General features: G+C 40.2%; 1 protein-coding gene across 2 annotated transcripts; it reads right to left on the bottom strand.

Moving 5' to 3' along the window:
- Positions 1-364: 364 nt before the first annotated feature.
- Positions 365-22734, bottom strand: cxxc5a (CXXC finger protein 5a). Of its 2 annotated transcripts, none has more exons than XM_072446172.1 (3): positions 22451-22734; positions 14089-15075; positions 365-1309 (listed from the first exon to the last, which is right to left on the bottom strand). In XM_072446172.1, the coding sequence occupies exons 2-3, from the start codon at positions 14866-14868 to the stop codon at positions 1268-1270; spliced, it is 822 nt and encodes a 273-aa protein (XP_072302273.1). In that variant the 5' UTR covers positions 14869-15075; positions 22451-22734; the 3' UTR covers positions 365-1267. The 2 variants fall into 2 exon arrangements, with proteins under 2 accessions (XP_072302273.1, XP_072302272.1); XM_072446171.1 differs by having other exon boundaries at positions 365-1312.
- Positions 22735-24641: the final 1907 nt, after the last annotated feature.

Raw genomic sequence — 24641 nt, forward strand, 5'->3', positions numbered from 1 at the left:
AAGCTAAATTATAATATGTAACTTGCATGATTTTAACATCCATTAGGACAATTGATTTCATATGAAACAATGCAGTAAAAAAGATCTAAGCTCATAAAGTAATTTCTTGATGTTTACACTCCAGGAACTCGCAGCAGAACGTGTTGAAATCTGCTCGTCAACTTCTGTAGCTTGATGCGGACATCATGGTACCAGTTAGCATTAGCATAGCATGACTTAATTGACTGTGTATTTGATATGAAGGGTTTATGGCCAAAGAAAGAAACACTTTTTTTGATTTGGTGGGAAACTTCATGTTTTCATTTGGTCAAACCTGCTGTTAAAAACAACAACATGCAAATGGACAAGTAAGCTAGACAAACAATGTGAATTTTGACACAAATACATGCATTCCTTTTTATTCACAAAACCAGTCAAATTTTCTAAACAAATACAAAGTTCTTAAAAGCTGTAGCTATCCAGCAACTTAAAAAAAACAAAAATAAAACAACCAATAATAAAAATGTCGTCAGTGCGTTCAGTAGAGGAGACTCAAGTGCTGTCTCTTAGTGCTTTTGCCCTGAGCAGTGTTGACACGTGCTCAATGGGGCTGTATAGAAACATAAGGCTGCCAGTTTTACAAAGAAAAATAAGTTTGGGAAATGCAGAGATGGGCTTATTAAGGACATTACAGTAGTGACAACCTGGCCTCATTTTCAACCCAAAGTCAATCCCAAATCTACAACAACAGCCAGCAATAAATCTGAAAATAAAATTGGACAAAATGAGCCATGTTTGTTGAAGAATTACAATAAGGTTTGCCACTAAGGTTTTTAAAATATAGCTGTAAATTTACATTCTCTACACAAGTACTGTTCTTTTTCCACACATGAACAACAAGAACACCAAACACAGAAATTAGTTGATTGATTGTCCAAACCTGGTATCCATTTTATGTTTGAAGCAACTGGGGGTAAAAAAAAACAAAAAAATAAAAAAAAACAACGAAATAAAAAAAACTGCTGGAAAACGAGACAACAAATTACCAAAATAGAAAAAGGGAATGAATGTCGCCAAAGATGCATTTTTACGATTCATTTTTGGTTCAAGGAATAAGTAGGTGCATCCATTACCAAACAGTTTTTCGTAATTTTTTTAAACATTTTTTTCTCTTCTTTTTGTCTTGTTTTAGTTTATTAGCCAGTGTCTATTTCTGGAGACAATCCAAGAGTTGGCATTGCACTTGATGGCAGAGCTTTGGGAAGGGAGCGCAGGAGGAGGCGAAGTCCTACTGGAACCACCGGAACGCCGCCCCCGTAGGAAGCATCACCTTCTTGGAACAACATGGGACACAGAGGGGGAGAGAGAGAGAGGGGGAGAAGGGAGAGAGGAAGCAGACATTGTTAATGGAAAGCAACACCTTTTTTTTCTGCTTGCAAATAATAATACCTCCCCAAACACTTAAATTCAATTCACAAATACCTTTTGACATGCAAACTGTAGTTGCAATGTATTATACGATTATTGATACTATGCAGAAAATGGTCTATTGTGCTGATTTATAACTACTAAATTAATTAACAGTGTTTTCCCATTTTGACAACTTGACAACTAAGCTATGCTGTGTTTTAAAATGTCAAACTTAGGCTCAAGAATGGCAACAGAACAACAGTCAATTACCGTCACCATAGTTTTTATCAAACGTGTCCATATTAAATGAGGACACAGTTAGACATTTTATTACATTTATCTTATATAAACTAGCTTTCCAAATGGCCATTATTAAAAAAAAAAGTGTATTATCTGATTACTGGGTCATTAAGATAATTTAAGTGACATGCAAACTGCAACATTTGATATAATAATAAGAGGATCAGAAGATCAGAAAGAAATCAGATTACTCACATCAGTCTTTGCTATAACATGTCATTTAATAAACTTAATAAACTCCAGAAATCTGATAATAAACCGATTTTGAGTGCGCATGTCACCGCGGTTAGCGTCTGTAGTATCAGATTGGACTTACTTCCTTACTTTCATGATTTTGTCCTTTAGAGTTGTTAAGCCAGAAAATACTCATGATTATATGTTGGATCGTTAGAAGAACATTTAAATAAAATCATGAATCCAGCACTAAAGGATTTGTTTCTCTGTGAGAATCTGATCTTCGAGGAATTTATTGAAAATGTCTTCATCATGTCAGGGCACCACATGGGCCAGTGACACTGTGACGTCAGGCACACGTTTATGGACAAAACAGATGCTGATTAGACTATTCAGTTTACATTGTGGGACAATACAGGCAACACTATTGGACTATTAAAGTGAACTATTGACTGGAAACATAGCAAACCATTACATAGCAACCATTTTAGTTTAATCATTTGTCATCCCCCAATTACTCACACTAAATGTAAGTTTAGCAACTACTGCAGGGGCCTAAAGTAGAGCACATGTGGTCAGTTTTAGGCCTGACAAGCGACGAACAGCACCGACACATTCACTATTACATGTATTCACTATGGCCAATTGAAAGTCATCAATTCATGAGACACTGTTTATTTATCATATTTTTACATCAGTAAAGTTGGAAATGACAGAAAGTAGTGCTGAGTTCTTAAACAGAATCCAGTCTATGTCATCAACAAACGACATTCACAATTTACACACAACGGACACCATTTTTGGACTGTCATTGATATTATTATTTGTCTAATCATAGCTATTGTGTAATTTCTATGGCTTTTGGCCCTTGTTTACAATATGGTTGCTAGGTAACAGTTATAGAATTACCTCTACCTATGTCACATCTGCTCATGTCCAACCAGTACGTAACATTATATATGTCACCAAAATGGTCAAACTGAGGAGAAATAGGCAAATATATTTTTGGTCAAATCTTAAATATAATCTTGTTCACTACATTTAATGAACTGTATAGCTGAACTTGTCCCGCTTTAAGTTAGAAATTTCAAATAATTTCAACTAATAATAGTAATAATTGACTATACGAATACATATTACCATCCAACACAATGTATATAATTCAGAGCGTTGGTGCCATTAATTGCATTGCCATAAACATTTGAGAAGCCCGCACCAAGAGGGCCTTCAACCCCAGCTTCACACAAAATCTGATATACCCCATTTATTATTTAACCACCGCACACAGGGCCTCCTCCGATGGTCATGTTCCCACCCCCCGTGTCTTCTCCTTCTTCATCAGGGAGAAGTCACACTCGTGCACATTGTGGTCCCTCCATCACTGCGCTCACACAGTATTGGGGCTGCCAGTGGCTTCGTACAAGGTGCAGCTCATTCTTGCAGTAGCACAGTCTTGTCCAATGGCCAGTGCCGCTCGGAGCTCAGCAAACATTTATGCACCCACACACACTCTCGCGACGATCCAATATGTATTCAAGCACAGTCGCACACCTCCACACACCGAGGTACGACAAACTCACAATACTCCCACCCAAATCACACCACACTGACAACTTCTCAGGCAAGCGCCATTCAACTTAGAAACTGATTAGGATTATACAGTGTGTACAGAATTTATAAAGGAGTGTGAGATAATAGCTGCTAAAAAAGAAAGAAGAAAAGATGAATTTAAAAATAATGCTCCTTTAAAATATTTGATTGTAATTCTGATGCTAATGCGGAGAGTCGCACAGGAGCACATTTGACTCTTTTTTGGGCTCTGTACATTATTATGTAATGTTAATGTATGTAAAACGGCCCAAATAAACTAAACTGAACAGTATATCATGTGTAAAAACAAATGTTGCAAAAAATGTATGTTGTAAATTTCAAAGTTACAGTATCAAAACATATTTCTGAACTTTTGTGAGTAATTTTACTTTGTTTTCAACTGATACTTAAACCTCAACCGAGAAAGACATATATAATACATTTACATTTTCTTTTATTTACAAAACACATGTGGTTGCAATGCATTTTATTACCATGATTACAACTAAAAGTACTATTTCAATATAATTAAATGCCTTTACTTAGAGACTCTCTGAATTTTGTTGTGCACCATAACTGTACAATAACCATCAATAAAATAAATATAAAACGCTTTTTCTTACATTCACAAGGATTTTTCAAAATGTTATTTAAAAATTTGAATTCATACAAAGGGAATAAAACATGAAATTCTGAAAAAGGTGTCCACTTCGGCAGCTCTTGCTCACGCCGCTGCAGCAAACTTATGAGTTTCTCAACAAAGAGGCAAATGGCCTATTAGTCTGCTTAAGTTTGTTTGAAACCAAAAACACGAACGGCTCTAATTACTTTTCAGAGCCACTTAAACCATCGTCTACATTCGAATCAGCCACACATTGTTCTTTTAAATGCCTTTGTTCCAAACTGAACAGCAGCCGGGTTCAGGCTCCACAGGTTCAATTTACCTTCATTCTCAAAGTTAACTCCCGCTGACAACAAATGAACATTTCTCCTCAAGCAGAAAGACTCATACAAGGCAATTATTCTTGTACTTCAGTCCACTCTGTGCTTTACCTGTTAAAAGAACACAATCAGGAAAAATCTGGCAAACAATGAGTAACACAATGACGTTTGAACCAATTAAGCATAAAACAACTTCTATTAGTTAGATGTGGACCTTACATACTTTACAATACTATTCTATTCTACCTTCTTAATATTGACTGTAAGTAAGTGCCACAAATGTGAATCTATGCCCGGATTTCATTCAAACACACACAACTAGCACAACATTCAAAAAGATTGATTTTATGATTTTATAGGGAAATTGTAAGATAGACATTGCATAGATGTTCACAATCTCCAAGGTTAAAACCCAAAGCGCGCAGAGAGGCAAAAAAGAGCAATTAGTGACAGAATATAGTATTTCTTATCAGTAGTATTAGTATAGTACAGATTATTTTAAACAATATTAATGTTCTTTGCACAAAACAACACTATTCCTTTACTACTACCATGAATTGCTAGTTGAGTTTATTTATAACCAAATGCCATGAAATCATTTATTTTTAACTATGATTCTAGACATATATGTTGCACTCCGGTCCGTCTGTCTGTTGACCTTTCATTTGCACTCGCTCACAGATGTCGGGACACAGATGCTGGGACCGGGGCAGACGTGACTCTGACGTAATGTGTGTGGGAAGTACAACAAAAACAACCCTCGGCTCTAACTGTAAATGCTGCTTTTCCTCATTATCAGACATGTGCACAATCAATGGAAAAATGGCAGGCGTTCAGAAATAGAAAACCGCCGCTGATTGCACGGGTTCAAACAGATGGGCCTGTGGGTGTGAAGGAGCCAATCACTAAAATCAATGCTGTGTTTTTTTGCGTTCTGTCTTTGTGTGGAACCGTTTGTGTCTTACGTGCTAGAACTATTCCGGACTGTGAGACTAACAATATCTTAACACGGAAACCTCAAACTATGAAGTGATGGGGTCAAAGCTAAGACTCTAACAGTTTTAATAACAGTAATAACGAGAGGGCAGTACACAGACCACACAAGCAGGGGTAAGTAGCATTAGCAAGTAGCAAGTACCATTAGCATAAGCAGTGGTAGTAGTAAATAAATAGTAAGTCACCACAATTACCCAATAAAGCGCTTTTTTTTTTGCTTCATCAAGGAACAATTCTCACACACTTTCAATAGGGTTCACACGCCTAGTGCAATTCAACCCCAATAACCGTTCTGGAGAAGTCATATTCCTGAAGCATGTAACAGTAGAGTCTGATAAAGCAAACTAGAAGAAGCACAACTGTAAGAAATATCCAGTAATAGACATGGGCGTGTATTATCTAGAGTTAGATCAGCGGATGATGCACTGCCGCCGCTCCACCGCGGTATAGCACTTGTGGTTTCTTTTTGCTCCACTGCGTTAAATTGAAAGTAAAAATTACCGCCGTTTCGATGTGTTTATTTGTGTTGCGCAGAGCAAATAACTTGCAACGCAGTTCCAGCATGTCTGAAAATCAAATGCCCAAAGTGTGGTTATATATGTCGCTGTTTTTATTAGCAATCATACACTGCCAGTCCAGAAAAAAAAAAAAAGGTCGCCACCAAAAAAAGGGTCACACGCACTAATATTTCGTAGGACCGTCTTTAGCTTTGATTACAGCACACATTTGCTTTGGCCCAGTTTCAATATTTATTTCCATCCAGTGTTGTATTGTAGAAAAAAGATTCAGTTGTAGTCACCTGGACTCTGTTAGTAGACTGGCAGGTTTTGGGGCAAGACATATTCAGCTTTCTGTGCATTTAAACATAGTGCTTGATGCAACTCTGTGTGCAGACATTGAAGACAAGTCAGGTTAAGTGTCTTGCCCAAGGACACAACAAACGTATGGTCAAAGTAGGCGACCTGACTAAGTAAAGACATATTATGGAACGGAAATGGTTTCACACTAAATAATATCAGTGGGTGAAACTATTATTATTTATTAATTTTTAATGGAGATTTTTGATTGTTTATGTCTGAAAATGATCTCTAGAGAAAAACCAGACTTCACTGATTATTTTTGTGCAGTTTTAAATTTTAAAACAGCTATATTCAAAATCTTGGGTTAAAATCACCAAACTGCCATCATAATGACTAGGCTGGACCTGGCATCATCGCTCAACAACCCCATAGTAGTAGAAGTATTAGTATTCACATAACTTGAGAGTAAAAGGTTTGTACTGGTGTATTTATGACTAGGGCTGTAGCCGACAAAAGAAATTCTTGGTCAACTAAAGACATGGCCTGTGCATCAATTAATCAATGAAAAGGGGGGCGTGGCACTGCCAAAAACAACACTGTATACAGCAAAGTACAAGTAAACAGCATCTTCATCAGCATCTTCAAATGTAGTCACTGCACACTCCAGATAAATCCTTATAATCTTTATCTTAATAACATAACTAGTCGATTAACACCATCATAAACCGGTTTATGGGTAAAAGTTACCAGCACACCACCTGCAACAACACTTGGATGCTTAACATGTTGTTGCAGGTGAAGTGCTGGTAGCTGTTACCCATGCAAATGTACAAATGTTAAGCCTTCTTCAGTTCAGCTCCTGCCGCTGGGCTTTAGGCTTCAGCATCGGACTTATTGTTTATTATCAAGCATTGTGAAGATTCCCAAAAGGACACCTACAGTAAAAACAACAACAGCAGCACAACGAAGCCAGAGAAATTCCACTGTACGTATGTGGGATGACAAATGTCTCCCTGAAAAAAACAAGAGTGTCTCTAAAGCAGTGACCTCCAGCTGGCATCAACTCTGAGTTTGTCTAAAGCCAAACAGAGGCACTTCTACAAGCTCCCTAAGAGCACAGCGATTGATATGGTAATATGCGAGGCAAGGCAAGTTTATTTGTAGAGCACAATTCATACACAAAGTCATTCAAAGTACTACATTTCTCAAAGGGTTGAATCATAAACCCCAGCTGCCCAAACAGTTGTCTGTAATACACAGATGATGTTCAGCTTGAAAAATATCACAACAACACAGATTTAAATGTAATGTAAAAAACAAACAAAAACAAAACAGAGATACAAAGGAACTAATTCATATCAAATTAGTATTTAAATAGATTTGAACTGGTGGCTGGAGAAAATCACATAAAGGTTAGACTGGTAGTCTTGGTCCGTGTTAGAACTAATGTGACACTACATGGTTTAGTAAACTGCAATTATCTTAGTGCTGAAAATTGAATTCTATTATATCAAAAAACTGTGTTTATTTATAATCACTGCGGTATCAAAATCTGGCATTTTTCTTAGAATAACTTTTGATTGAAATGTTAGTACTGTGCTCAGGCACAATTAAGATTTGATTTAACAAAATATTTGAATACATACATTGCACAAGAGAATGACTTCTTTTTAGTACACCAAACAAGGAGGTTACTCAACTGCTAAAAACGAAATAGCAGAATACAGTTAAGCGTGTGTTTTGTTTAGCTAGAACTTAATGACTAAATCATATCAAAAGTGTAGAAAACACTTTAGCAGCACAGAAAACATTTGTGATAAGTGATAAAGTGTTAAAGGTGCACTGTGTACTTGTCTCATGGAGAGGTCATTGCTTTGTACGTCATGTTCCACAATGTGGCCTTAAACACATCCATCGAGGATTTATCTGTATTGCCATAAACCTGACATGAATCTTGGCCTTGTGGCGTCACCCAATTTTTTCATGCCATATTGTGGAATATTCAAGGCAAAGTTACTACATGTCTGTGGAGACAAGCAGGTGGCAAACCAGAAGAAAAATTATATCACTGCTTTCTTGGAGCCAGATTTCTATTTTATCTCGATTCATGTGCACTTTTAACCTCGCCAGCAAGATGAATTCTCGTGATATTTGTGAGTTCACAAACTCTTGAGAATCCATCTTGTTAGGCTCCCACTGATTCGTTTGCAGTCCGCACCAGTGGTGAACGGGCCAATCACATGACATTTAGGGCCCACAGGCGGGATTGGAACCAATCACAGAGCAGCATTATGGCTTGGGCGGAAGTCAAAACAACCCGAACCAAAACAAACGGCAGCGCCGACAGCCGTACTTTAAGCTATTTTAGAAGAAATGCGGACTATTTCATTTCGTTTTTTCAAAAACTTTCACACAATGGCACTTTGAACATCTGGAGGAGAAAGGACTGTTTTTTCTGAACATTGGATTTAACACAATTTAGTTTTTTTCTGATTCTCCTACTGTGATGCTTCATTTTTTTAATGTCCTGACAGCTTTTGGCGAGAAAATTCCCAGATTGATTCATGTGAAGAACTCAATTCAGAGTGAGACACAGATCAATCTGGCGTGAGCCAGGTTAGTACACTTTTTCTATTGCTTTTAATGTTGTTCGCTTTCTCTGACAATTCACACAGACCGATAGGAGAAGGGGATTTGTATAAATGCATAAAGCTGCATTAAATAGAGGATTACTGAATCACAATATGACCAAAACCACAGATTTTCATTCACAGGGATGAGATCAAAATTCAATTTTTATCACCATATCGCCCAACACTGGTGCACTTTTTTAGGAATGACACTGATATTTACAGTCTATAATTGTCTCATTGTCAGAGCATTTATGGAAAGTTCCGGATTACATATAGTTCTCTCTCTTTCTTTGGGAACAGTAGCTTGCGTCTCAGTGTCACTACCTGTTTGTCAGTCAACAGCAGCACAGGTCTGAACTGTCCCTGTCCCCCAGTGTCCTGTGTCTCCTGCAGGAGGGAAAGAGTCCACCACCGTCTGAATTACCTCTACATGACTGACTGAAAACACGTACAGCTACTGTAAAACACAGTCAAATGTAAATACATAAATACTCTTCACAACAATATATCACAATTGAATCAATTTGATTTTTTTAAAGCGGTAGAAAATGAATGAAAAAAAAAATAATAATAATAATTTAAAAAAATGAATGAATCAATTTGAGTAGGTTCAATAATCAAAGAACTTTTCAGGCCGAGACGTGCGGATCCGTGACCCCATTGCTAATTGAAATTGTTGTCAAGTTGAAAAATATCTATTTATTAGTTATTAGTAGTTTGAGGTGAGCTTTGGGTAATAGTAATAGTAGTAGTTGCAGTATAAGGCATTGTGGTAAGAGATGTGAGCTGTATAAGTGATAATAATAAACGTGATGAGTGAAGTAATAGTGATAGTGGTGTTGTAGTTGTATTAGCAGTAGTAATTAGTAGTAATATTTGTTATGTTATAGAATGTATGGACTTTTCCAATCACAGAAGTTCTTCTCCAGTGCCCGTGATAGTACAACAGCTTTCCAACCGTGCGTGAGATCCAAAAATATATTTTTACTTGTCATACAAAATACAAACTCTATTCTTGAAATTGTTCTATAAGAGAAATGTAACTAATATGCTTAAAAATAGGCAGCCTTCGCCCACACATACAGCAGCCTACATTGTGAAACCACACTAACATTCAAGTCAAAACAACACTATAACTTCCTAACCCTGGCTGGTGTTTTTGTCTGTTTTTGGAGAAGCTGCAGTAACGTTGAATCTGACAAGACTGGAGGGGATTCAGACGCCGAGCCGAGCCGAACAGCCTTCCCACTTACTTCTCTCAAATGTTGCATTCCCAGAATAAATCCAGACATCTTCAGCCAGTGAGCTATGAGGTGGCAAAGGCCTCCGCATGCTAACTCCCCCTCACTTGCCAATTTTACGCTCCTCTTTGAGCTGCCATGAGCTTTCAATGGAAAACGTCAACACCCTTAAAATAAGCACAGTGCCGTTGCTGCTACTGCTGGACCACGCTTGTGTACCGACGCGGACACTCACAGGCACGTATACACACGCTTTAGATTCCCTCAAGTGTAAGACAAGGCCAATGCATTCACCAGAGCCTGCTACTTGGGCATGTAATGCAGCCAAAACAAGTGAAAACTGTACAAAAGGCTGAGGAGACTCCCGTTAAGTGAGACGTCATGTCCCATTGAATAAGGCTAGAAAACACAGTGATGGGCTTCAGCTTATACTGTCCAAAATCAAAAACTAAACTATAAGCTTTGCTGCATAAAATATCTCTGCTGTGTTGTGAATTTTCTGGCATAGTTTATGTCAGATGCCCTTCCTGACACAATCATATCAATTTATTCAGCCTTTGGACAGGCTCAGGCTGCTTTGGCAGAGTGCAGCAGGGCTTTCTGTCCCCCCCAAGAACCTGCTCCAGGGTGTGGTCCAAGTTGGCCGAGACAGACTGAATGTGGGACAGTGGAGGCTATAGGGAAAATTATGATTTTACTCAAGTCATTAAAAAAAAGAAAACAAGTTGAGTACAACAATCACCATACGGTCAGGAAGGAATTCATGGGTTTCAGCTTCTGGTTTATAGACGACATTTTGAGGACTAAGACAAAAATGGTTGGAATTGTTGATAGCTGCCAGCGGCAACAAAGCTATTTCATCACGCTGAAACAAATGGATAGGAGGAATTCAAAACATTGAACTCTAAAACTATGATTGCCTAAGTGACATTAAATGAAAATGCTGACGCATTTTGTGATGTCGACATAAGTGCAACACATCATCTGTAATTTATTAACTGTAAATGAGAGTCAAACCTAGCTTTACTGCTGACTATCTCTTCCCTGACGCAGCAGCTTCCACATGGATGTGGTGGTGTTGGTCTTGTCCTCTGACACAAGTGAAGCTCAGGATGATTCCTCTGATCTAATCACTGGCTCAACAAGAGCCGTTGACTCAATAACAGCCATTGGAGACAACTATTGAATGGATAATGGCAGATATATGACTAGAGAGTCATATATAGAATAATGACAGATATGAGGTCAGTGAGAGTGAGAGGTCAGTTTAGGTAATGACAGTGGAGTAAAGAAAGCATACTACCAGTATGTACGGTATACACAGTAATACACAGTAACCACAGTATGTACTTCAACTGTTTTTTTTCTGTATATGTAGAGTTTTTGTCAACTAGGGCTGCACAATTTCAGAAAAATATCTAATTGAGTGTCTGCGTGATGTCACGCAGGCACTATATGTTCTTGTATTTCACTTATTTTTTAGCCAGTTTCAACTCCTTAACGCTTCAACCGATTTCAACATGTTATACCTCATTATGATCGCTTTCACAGTAGTACGTGTGCTATCACTTTTGACATTTGAAAAACTTGCACTTTTTACAGAATTTGCAAGAATTTGCAAAAGTATTAGTACTCCATTTAGCCAGTTTCAACTCCTTAATGCTTCAACCGATTTCAACATGTTATACCTCATTACGATCGCTTTCGCAGTAGTACGTGTGCTATTACTTTTGACATTTGAACAACTTGTGCTTTTTGCAGAATTGTCGAATTCAGAATTTTGTGACGGAGCCAGTCGAGCGAGTGATGGAGAGAGAGAGAGAGAGAGAGAGAGAGAGAGAGAGAGAGAGGGAGAGAGAGGGGGGGAGGGTGAGGGAGAGAGGGAGAGGGGGAGAGAGAGCAGACACTCTAGCAATGGCTTCAGCCATTGCAAATATTCTAGTTGCTATTGCAATTGTGATTAGATTTGTGATTTATGTTTTAATAATACAACTCTCTTCAGTGTTCACATTTTAAACAAGAAGAATTGACAAAAAGACTGAAATAGGCCTATGATCTGACAAACAAATAAATAAAATAATCAGTAGTATTTCAGAACATTAGCAGCATTGTTAAGTATGTGTAATTTAAGTGTGACGGCGGTTGCTTAAAGTCCAGACAAATTATTGCTTTAAACTAATGTACTCTCCACAAACTCCACTAATCCATAGAACCACTTCACATTTCATATGGTCAAGAAGAGTTGTCTAATATTGAGCAGTACTTGGTGGTATTTATTTTACTGTAGGGGCAAAGCTACAGGGGGCCACATTGAGGCAGACCATAGTCACAAGTGAAAACACGTGTTTACTATAAATTATTCTACAGAATGTGAAATAATTACAAACTGATAAGCTTTATTTATTATAACTTTTCAATCCACCACCTCAGTGCAACGTTCCATCACCATCAAAATGAATCCAAAAGTGTGTGACTAAAATGAGGAAAATGAGCAGTATTTTCTAAAGCGCAAGTGAAGAAATTTGAATTATTAATTTGACCAGTTCTAATGACAAACAGAACAGAACACAAAGACCATATATGCATATTCATACCTCCACCTTGGCATTTCTGGTACGAACAAATGGTGTTGGGAGAACTGCCATGACAACATCCATTGCAAGTCATAAATTAATTTTCAATCATTTGTGTTTGTTCAGACCACCATCATCTACACCGCTGAGTGACAACATGTGAGTGAACAGAACAATATAACACTAACAAGCTGCATGGTGGTTTTTAGACACATCCAACTCATTCCTGACATGTGCGAAAGTCACACTATTTCTAGATCACATAATTAGTGAATAGACTCTTTTGCACATTTTTATTTTTATCACCTAATAACACAAATTATAGAAGAATTATCTGATATAAGTTCAGACAAAACTATGTAAAATATTAAAATCAGGTCAATATTCAATAATCAAAAACACTATGTATACATTATGTACAGATAATAAACAATGATCGTGTGATGCTAAAATTACATTCCACATTGCAGATCTGTATTGACACCCTCAGTAAAATATTTTTGACAGGAATACATTTTAAAATGATCACTGATGTGGATATTTCCTCTCTTTGGGTCAGAGTAGGTCTTAAAGTCTTCTTTTAGAGCAGGATCTCAATGTGGACTGCCAAAGTCAGCACATGGACCTTTCAGTCCATAAACAAGAGGCCAAGCTGTCGCGCTCAATCACCATCACAGAGAGAATGAGATGAAGCCATTAGGCGTTTGAAGCACCGGTCCACGTTTACACACACTGCCTATTAGAGCAGCCGCCTCTCACCCTCAGTTTCATATCCATTTATTATGTAATGCTAAAATGACACTATTAGGCATTGATCAGTGAAGTTTATTTCCTTTGAGATAGAACATGTGCTAAAATGGATTTTGTGATTCAGCCGGCACAGTCAGGGTGAGTGAGGTTACAGAGTGCTCAGACAGGAAGTTCAGGGGGCACTTTAGGCAGCAGACGTGTGAGCGGAGAGGGGACCGGCGCAGGGTACAGGAGGCGATGAGCCACGCTGACACCTGGCGCTCCAGATGACTACTCTGAACCCAGATGGACCCCTCACATGTACACACACACACAGGCGCAGGGCCGTTTACACTTGTCATAAATGCATATTGTACACATATTTGCAGTAATGGAACAGCTTGGATTCAATATTTCCCTGAAAGAAGATGATGTCCATAAGCATATGTATGCCCATGCACACAGAATAACTAATCCCCCATAATAAGATAGATAAAGTCTCAATTAGGTTTTTATCAACAGTGAAGCCCGCTGGGTTTTGTGTGAAGCAGAGATTAAAGGGACCCCATGGTGCACCTCCCCTACCCTGGTCTCAACACCCCTCGCCACCTGTCAGTGCTCTGACAATATGGCGCATATGTTTATTAATCTTACATTATTGTTTGTATATTCAGGGGAAACAAGTCACGACTTGAAACAAGCTAAAATGTGTGACTCTTACCTCCAGAGCAGCAGACGGCTTCTTCTTCAGCTCCTCACATTTGCGGAACTTGCAGATCTGGTGGCCTGTTTTGCGGTTTCGGCAGCTGCTACACTGCTCACAGTTAATGCGCCGTCGGCAGGGTTGACACATGCCGCAGCGTTTCCTCTTCTTTTTACCGGAGTTAATGGCAGAGGCCAGCTCACTCTGAGCTGGGTACTCAGCCAGGCCCGCCATGTGCAGTGCGCTGTCCGCCAGAAACACCCCGGCCGGCGTCATGATGAACAGCCCCGGGTTGAAGGGGAAGCCACCCCCTACTCCATATGGGAAGTCCACAGGACCCCCCACGGCGTCTGCCACAGACGTACCCTCCAAATCGCTCGCCCCAGAGCTCGCATCCCCAAGTCCCACTCCCATGCCCCCGGGCAGCAGCATGTGCTCCATCCCGGCTCGCTTCAGCAGGGCCGCTGCCTGGGCAAAGTGCAGCAGGCCATTCTGTCCCTCCAGAACCTGCTCCAGGGTACGGTCCAACTTGCCCGCTGTCAAAGCAGAGACAGTGGGCTGGGCCGGCGGGGGAGCAGGGGGCTTGGGTTTACTCTCACGACTGTTGGTGTGTCCATTGGTGTTGGCCGAGGAGACGGCTGTGTACTGGGACAAGGTGCGTGAATTTTTAAGGCTCTTATTCAGAGGAGCGCTGATGATGCCACAGCGGTTCCTCCGCTCTAAAACAGGAGAATCCGCTTTACTGCTGCCTTTGTCCAGCTCATCTGTACGACCCCCCTCCGACAGCCCGCTAGACATGGTCCAGAGCGTACGTGTCCGGGACGGGGGTGAGGGTGGAGAGGGGGCAGGGGTGAGCGAGGGGGGGAGACCTCTGCTGCGTCCGTTCTGCGCCGGTGAGTGGGACGCACACCTCCGCAGGTCAGTGTGGTGGAACAGCAGGCTCCAGGGCCCAGGGACTGCACTACGACTCTGCCTTCATCCACTGTCAGCCATGGACATCTCCAACTTCACACAAGGACACAAAGGACACATGGGTTACAAACTGAGGACATAGGAATGGTAGCACACAACATCCCATAACGCGGGACTTCTTCTGCATTTCTGAACTTATATTAATTGGTGTATAATAAATAACTTTATCTGTAATCAAAAGTTATCTCTAAAATGAGTGCCATGGGTCAGGAAGCGGGGCAAAGGGCCCTAGCGTTCAAGGGTGTTATCATCCGATTCCCATGACTGCTCGTGTATGAGAACGAGTGTGCGTCTCTTCTCTTGACCTGTCCGTGTTCACCAACAGCAGACCACCACGCACAAGGCTGAGGAAATGGCTGGGCCTGTCCTTATAAGGCAAACAAAGGCGGCGGGAGGGGGGTGGACCGTGGGGGGGGTGTCTGTGTGTGCACTGTGTGGAAATTGGAAGGCCAGAATTAGTGGGAGGTAAAGCTTCAAAGGCGCAGCACAGCCCCCACATTCTCAGCAGCTCAGGGGGATGTGGCGCCACTGAAGCAGAGCCACGAGCTGCTGCCGCCAGTTTCAGTTTCTCCCACTCCTGCACTGGCCGAGCTCTGGTTTCCCCTCTGCGTCTCAGCACACTGCCATACCCGGCCGACAGGCGTGAGTGAGCCTATAACTGCAGAAGAACCATCACGCACAAGGGGCATGGGGGTTTGTGGTTTAACTGAGTATTGAATCTAAAAACCAATGCGAGCACCGGTCGGTCAGGCACGGGTTGAGCTATAAATACTTCAACAGTTTGAAAGGCAGAACAATCGGTGTTGAGGGAACATTGGATGTTACGCTTAACAAAAGTTGCAGTTGGAGTTATTTGTACACTCTGCTGTACTGTACTGACTGACTCAGAGAGCAGACAATCAATGATGTGAAGATATAAGTTAGTCGCTTGTTACTAGAAAGGTTAGTAATTTTGCTTAAGTGTTTGAAGGGTCAAGTCCTCCTTCTGGACTCAGCATGACTTCCCTTTTCCAAATACCAAGTACCTGATGATCCTAGTCAATGTCAAATGTTTTCTGCTATTGTTCACAATAAAAAATAATTAAATCAAAATCAATATGATTCTCTCAACACAACCAATATACAGCCAATTTAATACCCATAGTTGGACCCTTTACTGGAATAAGTCAATTTTGATTAAATGAATACATGAACAAACCTACTTGTTGAATGCAATCAATGTTAAAAAACTGTTGGAATATTTTATTGCGATAGATGACTTGGCATTAATGCAGTCCTGTAACATGAGCTTCTACACCACACAGAGAGAGAGCATGACGTTCTTCTCAAATCCTTTCACATTCAAATGTGCTTGGTCACTGCTGCTGGTGACAGTGTTGACATCATACTGGTGTCACAATGGGCCCTGCGTCAGTCCAGTAACAGCTCCTAATGACGACCATCCACTGGTGTATGACCAATCTCTAATGTCCCTGTAATTGTTTTAATTCGGAAAGCAGGTGGGCAGTGAATTTTAGTAGCTAATTTTGTCCAAAAAAAAAAATTGAATGTATTCAAAAGCAAATTGGCATCAGTCAGTAACTGGTGAATCTCAGTCAGATATTTTGGCTATTTTCTCAGGTTACAATGTTTTCCATTCGTAAAATACATTTCAATTGCTTTCTTCCAGATGTACTTAAATGTATATAAATAATACAACCCTTATCCCAGTGACTTTGGGCCTTTGGTGGGGTACATCCTGGACTGGGGCCAGCTCGTTGCATGGTTATCACAGAGACATAGAAACATAGAAAACGATTCACTCTCACATTCATTCACTAGGGGCAATACAGTTGTCAATTTACCTAAAACATGTGTTTGGAGGAAGCCGGAGAACCCGGAGAGAAAAGTGGCGTTTTGTGCCATTTTTATATTTTCTTTTCCCCCTTTATTTGACAGGGCAGTTGTAGTGTGAAATGGGGACTTTCAGAAATGGTCCATTTTTTAACTGCTTAATTATGTAAAATAAATCAAATGTCAGTACAAACAACACAACTTTATTAACCACAGCAAACAGCACCCAAAAACATACCACAATGTAAGATGTCATGATTAAAACAACAAAGGAAACTTGACTAATGACTTAACCAGCTCTTGGGTCGTACGCTGCATTGTTGTGTGTACATAATGTGCTCATCAGCCACACACACAAACACAAACACAGTGACACTTCAGCGTGAGGCTAATCAGACCCTGCTCTCGTCTGCTGCTCTCACCAGTCTTGTCCTCAGGTGAACCGCTCCACTGTCCCACTGTCTCACCAATGACACAAAGAGGACCTAGTAATGAAAGCTGCTCTCCTCTTTAGGAACTAAAGTAAAGGGGCTGTAAAACTATAACTGTGATATCAAAGGTGCAGGACGTTGCTTTTCTGCTTGTTATACTATGGAGATGTTATCAATGGAAACAAGCAGATAACACCACTAGGCCAAGTAACAGGTCAGATCTGTGAAGAGACGAGTCAATTCATAACAAGAATATATTTTCAAGGTATTTCTGGGCAAAATAACCCACCTGTAATTGAATAAATGCTATATAGACATGTTTAATGTCATACCGTAGCAGGGCACTTCTGGCAGGGCAATAACATCTCCATGGAGACAAGCAGGTGGTAGCAGATCCCAACCAAAAAGTTACATTTACCTTTAAAGTGATATAATACACAAGACACATCTAAATCATTGCAACATGGTGTAACACAGAAGTTGATGAACACATAAGACATAAACATGTCATGATGTCATTCATAATGAAAACATAATAGTCAAGCTTGAATATAGTGCTATAGTAAGTTGGAACCGAGGGCAACAAATAAATAAGAGATATTTCAGCTGTTTAGAGTGAGACAATGTTTACAGTCTGTCAAAAATGTACAATAGAAAAGATCATTGCTCTGAAAACAAAAATAATGATCATTATTAATAATAATATAATAATAATAGTTGATTATTATCTTTACTTTTGACTTTCTCTATCAGCAAATAATCACTATAATGGGGTGCTACGATTAAAAAAAATTCAATATGTCGACCAGTCAAACGATTATGTCTATTGCACAGTGATATTTTTTTAATACAATAAATGTTGAAGCTGTAATATGGTAACTGAAGAATTTTAGATGGAGAATATTTACCAATAAAGTGTATTATTGTCAAACATCTGAGCTTGTTAATACTTTTTTGCCCTTCTGATTTAATAAAGCCTTTGTTATAAGATCATGTGTTTTAGAGTCTATATATATAATGATTATCAAAATAAGATTACAGTTATTTTAATAGTAGGACAGCAACCATTAATCAACTAATCATGACTTGTCGACTACAAAAAATAATCATAATTGTTATATGGACAAACAGACTCTAAATAACACTTTACATATTGTAATATTGTACACATTTTCATCAATAATTCACTTTACTTCTAAATATCTAGAAGCCTTTAGTCACCATATTTAAACCTTTATTTGGTTGATAATGTTTTTTTTTTCAGTGTACAAAAGAATTCATTGTTTGACAAAAAAATATGGTTGAATAGTTGACTACTAAAATATACATTAGTGACAGCCCTATTTATTAGTGGACAAGTCATAATTATTCAGATGAATCATTGCAGCCCGACACTAGAATGACCAATTTGGCATCAACATTTAGCCAATGCCATATCTCACACCTTGTTTATTTGTACATGGAAGAGGCAGATATAATACTTGATATTACTCTCATGGTGATATATGACCCTGATTATTACATGACGATCATAGCTATTTTTAATTGATACATGAATGCAAAGCATGCGACTAAATAATGTGAAATACATTTACAATTTATTTCCATTAGAGCAAATAATAATAATCCTTGCTTTGTCTGAATTGAATGAGTCGTATCCACAAACAAAGCACAGCAACACAGAATTAACGGGTGTAGATAGAGATCTGGATATAAATGGTGCAAGCGATCAATATGACCCAACAACTACGCGTGAAGCTTTTCTTTTTCCCCCCCCAGATCGACCAGTGAACTCAGTGGGAGACTGTGGAGCGCGGGCGTGGCTAAACAGACACAATCACAGCATCCATAACGGTAATTGGTCGTCTACTGTTTGAATAACTTAAGAGGTGACAGCTCAGACTCAAGCGTAATGTCTTTATGAGCAAAAAACTCTGAGGGGTTAATCCAGTTTTATATTCCGGGTTGCTAACAGATTATTGATCAGTGAGGATTATTATCAAAGCACGACACGCATCCTGCCGTTGGATTATTTTGGTATTGCAGAACTGCAGATATCGCACATTGACAGTAGATATTCAAGCTAAAATGTATTGGATTCATGTGAGTGTTTGAGAGGGTGTGTGCAGAAGAAATAACTAAATGTGTAAGAATATGCTTGTATTGTTTTTACTTTCATATAACGCGTCACACGTATATGATCATAAACATTGGGGTCGCAATAATTAATGAGCTAATGACAAGTCGACTGTAAAAAACAACCCTTATCCTTTTTTTTATCATAAATGGTCTCTGGACTATACAGACTCTAAAATATGCAAAAGGACTGTGACATTATGGTATCAAAATGACAAATAAGAATTAATTCATTTTCATTGAGGGTATAATTAAATATTCAGCATCTAGAAGCCTTCAGTCACCATATTTGAACCTTTATTTGATGATAATGTATTTAATATCAAAGTACAATAGAAATAATAACTTAACTAACCTATAAATCAACTAATTGATAATAATAGCTGAATAGTCGACCACTAATCAACATGCGCTGCCTCAACAAAATGAAAATCAACTGAATTGTAAACTGGTTTGGTCAGACTGGTAAAACACACAACAATATAGTCAATTATTAATCTATTATCGAGTAATATGTACCTAGCCAAAATAGACGACAGTAAACCCCAAACCAAATCCAAAACGTTAACTTTAATCCCGGCACTTTGCATGTCCTTTGGTACAACAGGTGTTACAGAATTACAAAGTTGATGTGACATGCGGCTCTCAGCTGTTAGCAGTCAAAATACTCTCTGGCTCAGTTTAAACGTATGCAAATGTTGTGATCATCTCTTAAAGACACGATAAACAGCCGGAACTCTCTACAGTAATAACCACACACGCGTACAATGAATGAGTTTTGGTTTAAGACAGAACTAGTTTGTACAGTCTGTGGTTGTTTGAATTGAAACCCCATTTTTTATATATTCAAACATCGAGTCATTTTGGCAGCTCTTCTAATTTCAGAATTTGATTGTTAAATTTGACCATGAAGCTGGAATATAATAAGAAAACTATGGTCAACCCTGTAATTTATTGTAAAGCTCATTTTAGATACTTTCACTGTATTTAACACATTCTAAACAACAAACAAACATGGGGAAACAAAATCTGCCATAAAGGAAACATATTCTACAAAAGCAACTTTAATGAGATTTTAACGGTGTTCCTAACCATTCGTTTACACAACGTTGATGTATGATTCATACATGTTTGCATAATCCAGTATAGTCCTTTTTTCACCTACCCCCTATCCCCGCCCCCACATCCCTGTACTTAGATATGATTATTTGAAAAATGCAGACTCAGGGTCATGTAGTGTTCTAAATGTCATGTCTAATGTCATGTAGCCACTAAAAATTAAAACGGGTAAATGAAAATCTGCTGCATACAACACTATGAAGACTCGGCGCCTGAAAGTGCTACAGTTTGGAACAGGAAGTGGTTCTATTCTTGCTGTTTACAAAGAACAAAATGTAAAACTATGATCTATACTTATAGTTCCATAAGTACCTGGGACCCAAAAAAATCACATTATGTCTTCTTCAGGATCAAGTCCAACCTTTCCAAAACATTTAGCTATATTTATTGATAATTCTATCAAATAGACAGATCTTATTTTGCATTATAGTGCCTACATGTAACACTGCACCTCAGCTTCCACTAGTTTGGTCAATTTACAGCTTTTACAAAGGCAATGAATGTTTTCTAGCAAAGTCTGTGCCTTCTACCACGCTGCTGAAGCGGGCAGAGGCATTGTTTCTGCTCCATCAGACATTATCAGTCAAGTCCATAGATTGTAGAAGCGTCAAGTATTAAAGCGAGCCACTCACTCAAGTGAATGCTGGTCACATCAGCCCCTGTCACGTGTGGCCGGTCATGAGTGAATCACACAATTAGCCGAAGCGACCGCTGAATGAGTTTCCGCCTCTGACGTCATGCGTGCGCAGGTGCCAGGTAGCGCGCGCGGCTCGGGGACGTGTGTGTGCTTTCTGAGTGCGTCTTTTGTGCGCGAGGGGTTTGGCTGGAGGCGCGTGGGGTGAGGAGGAGGGGGGTTTAGATTTACGAGCTTCCTGGCGGCTCCTCGGAGACGTGAGGACGCTTAATGCATCGGTTCAGACTAATGTCCCTCCCGCCAGACGCACTGCTGTCTGCGGAGTCACTCTCCGGCCACACTGGGCTCCGGTAAAAGGCTTCCCGTTCTCCCCGCGTTCCCTCCCGCCTACTCCCGCGCGCGCACTTGGACGGAGCCTACGCGCGAAAAGACGCGCCGGAGCCAAGACGCGGAGGAAGTTCAAAAGTCCTGAGATCATGATTGGAGTCCGCGCTCGGCCCGTTGTCCGCATCCTGCTGCGCGTCGTTGTCCCTAATTAGGCCGCGCGCGCGCAGAAAGTTTCGGAGTGAAAAACATGGGGCTGTCGGACGCACGCACGCGCCCGCACACACGCGCGCGCGATGGAAGCAGACGGAAAATGTATAATAGAGGCTAAACGCGAGAGGGAAAGAATGAGGGAGAGAAGGTGACCGCGTCTGCTGGAAATGCAACAACTTTCTAATCATGCGCGGGGGAAAAACAAATAAAAAAACACCACCCACTGATTTGTCTCTTTGAAAACAGCCATGTCCGACTGGGTTATGAAAAATGCCAATGTCAGGCAAAGTGCATAATGCGAGTTGTTTGAATTAGTCACGTGCAAAATTGTCAATAAACTGTATTTGTGACAGAGGGACAAACAAGTCTCACCGCGAGCTTATTCCATCAGCCAGTTCCCTTTAGAAAAAAACGCACAACACCGTGACATTCGCGGTTGGAAAACAGTGTCAATAATGGATTTAACGTGGTGCAGAAGCGAACCGGCAACATTTCTGCCAAAGGACATGAACACAGATGTAGTAAATCCACAGACGCACATTGTGGACATGAGCCATTGCGCGCTGTTCCCACTGCCTATAACTTCACCCTATATGAAGATGACATCCCAACTTTGAGCAGACTTCCACAAACTATCCCCCCCCTGTGCCAGTCCTGTCCCTCTCTCTTTTACAGACGGGCATATTCACAATCACGACCGGGGTTTATTCACACCTACCACAGCGGCTCCAGCAGAAGGGGAGGGCTGCCACAGTCCGAGCGGTCCGTCTCCTGCTTGCGGTGGCGAGTGGTGACAAAAAAACAAAGGCAACGGGGGGGGGGGGAAAGGAGCTTCTTCTCCGGCGACACAATCCCACAGTGTGGCCGCGGATCAGTAACACATGGCAAAAGAAAAGAAAAATGTTTCGGCGTCAGTTGATAAGCGAGAAGCGTACTTTGTGAGAGGCTGAACGCGTGGGTTCCCCCAGCTCTCTCGCTCCTCTCGATCCCACCTCTACATCCCCGCTCCTCGCGCACAGGAACATGCAAACACCGTTTCATAGATTTTTGGAGCTTTGGGGAAAACGCGGGATGGATCACGGCTGCGACGGAGCGCGGCAGAATGAGCCAGAGTCCAGACAGTGATTTCTGATTTCATTACGTTCTAGTTTTTCGTAAATGAAGCTATAAAAGACACAGAGACTGGCAGAAGAGGCTGGGACGAACTGTGTCACTTTTCACACTGGGAGACATTGCGCAGTGTCAAAGAACAGCCAAGCGAATAATTAACCTACTGACCCGAATGCGATGGTGCTCTTACAGTGGGAATATAACCTGCTATGTTCAGCCAAGACCTTACATCATTGTTGTGTCCTTAACCATGAAGTAAGGCTGGGCCCATCTCCAACATGATTGACAAGTGAATTAGCCAAGTATGTTAAAGATAAGATAAGATAAGATAAGATAAGATAATCCTTTATTGTCCCACATGGGGAAATTTCATTGGCGCAACGCAGGTAGATACAGAGGTAGATTCAGAAGAACAGATCACTTATAGGAAGTCTGAAAAACACTTTCAGCAGAAGATCTCCTATAAATAAATAAAAACTCCCATAGACAAATAAATAAATAAATAAATAAATACATAAATACCATTGCATGTGATCACGACAGTAATTGCACATGAATATGTGTCACAACAGCACATAGATTGCACATGAATTTCACAGTAAAGCGCACATTAGTAGTCACAATCTGTCGACTCAACAGCAAACCACTAAACTCTCTAAATGTGCGGTCAAATAAGTGAAATATTTCTTTCTCTGTGACGAGGATAATTGAGAAATGGCTTCTGTATTTGAAAGAAGACGTGGCAACAAATTAGAGGCTGTGATTGGACCATCCCAAATGTGTCTGTGATCTGATTTCAGAGCCTCCTGCATTCAAACAGAAAGAAGGAGAAACCTGCTTGCTAGTCAATGAATCTTTTTCAAATGTATATATAATATACAATATAATTTTCAAATGTATATATAATTTAAAATGTAAATATAATATTTCACTGGTGTAGATCTGTTTTCTTAAAACACAGGGTGCCTGCTTGACAATATAAACCGTGATGGACAGAACATAAAGTCCTAATGGTATTTTAGCACTGATATTTGCAACGCATTTCTAACTAGCATGCTGTTAATGTAAATGTTAATGTATGTTTTGAAGTAGAACTTGTCATGTTGTTAACGTGTCTGCTGCTTATGTTTACACAAGACAGTGATAGATTCACATTATGTGCCAGTGCAGACGTGCAAATTATTTTTTTCAGTTAGGCCTGGTCTTGTATATTATATATCAAATATGCCAAATATACCATTATGTATTCAATCAAAACATCACCAAAGTGTCCACTGCTGGGTTAGGGTCAGGGTTGGCTCTGCCCTTTAGCTGCAAAAGGAAAGGCATCGGACATAAAAAGCCTGTCGAATAATGAGACAGGTTTTGCTGTGGAGAATGATATCAAATGTATATTTTAGAAGCAAAGTAGTTAGTCTAAAGCCACAGAATGAGAGAGGCGAGCTGAGTGTTGAGTTTGGCGGTCCCAGTCCAGATGCAGTCTGAAGTCCAGGTCACGTTTTGCCGCCCTCCCGTCTGCTGGCAGGCGGCCAACCCAAGTGTGTGGAAATGACACCGCCAGGGCGGCAGAGATTTTCCTTCATTTCTCTCCTTCCCGATCGCAGACTGGCTGACATTGGCTAGAAAGTGGAGCAGCTCGTCAGGGACAATCAATGCGAATCGATCGAGCTGCGTGGTAGAGGCTCTGGAGCTGGAAAATATCGTGGCGGCAGAGCAGAGCAAGCCGGAGATGAGGGAGAGATGAGGGAGAGATGAGGGGAGAGATGAGGGGAGAGATGAGGGAGAGAGAGAGGGAGAGA

The sequence above is a fragment of the Eucyclogobius newberryi genome, unplaced genomic scaffold (genome assembly GCF_026437365.1).
Source record: "Eucyclogobius newberryi isolate DKJ021-1_F unplaced genomic scaffold, fEucNew1.0.hap1 SCAF_15, whole genome shotgun sequence".
NCBI classification, from domain to species: Eukaryota; Metazoa; Chordata; class Actinopteri; order Gobiiformes; family Gobiidae; genus Eucyclogobius; species Eucyclogobius newberryi.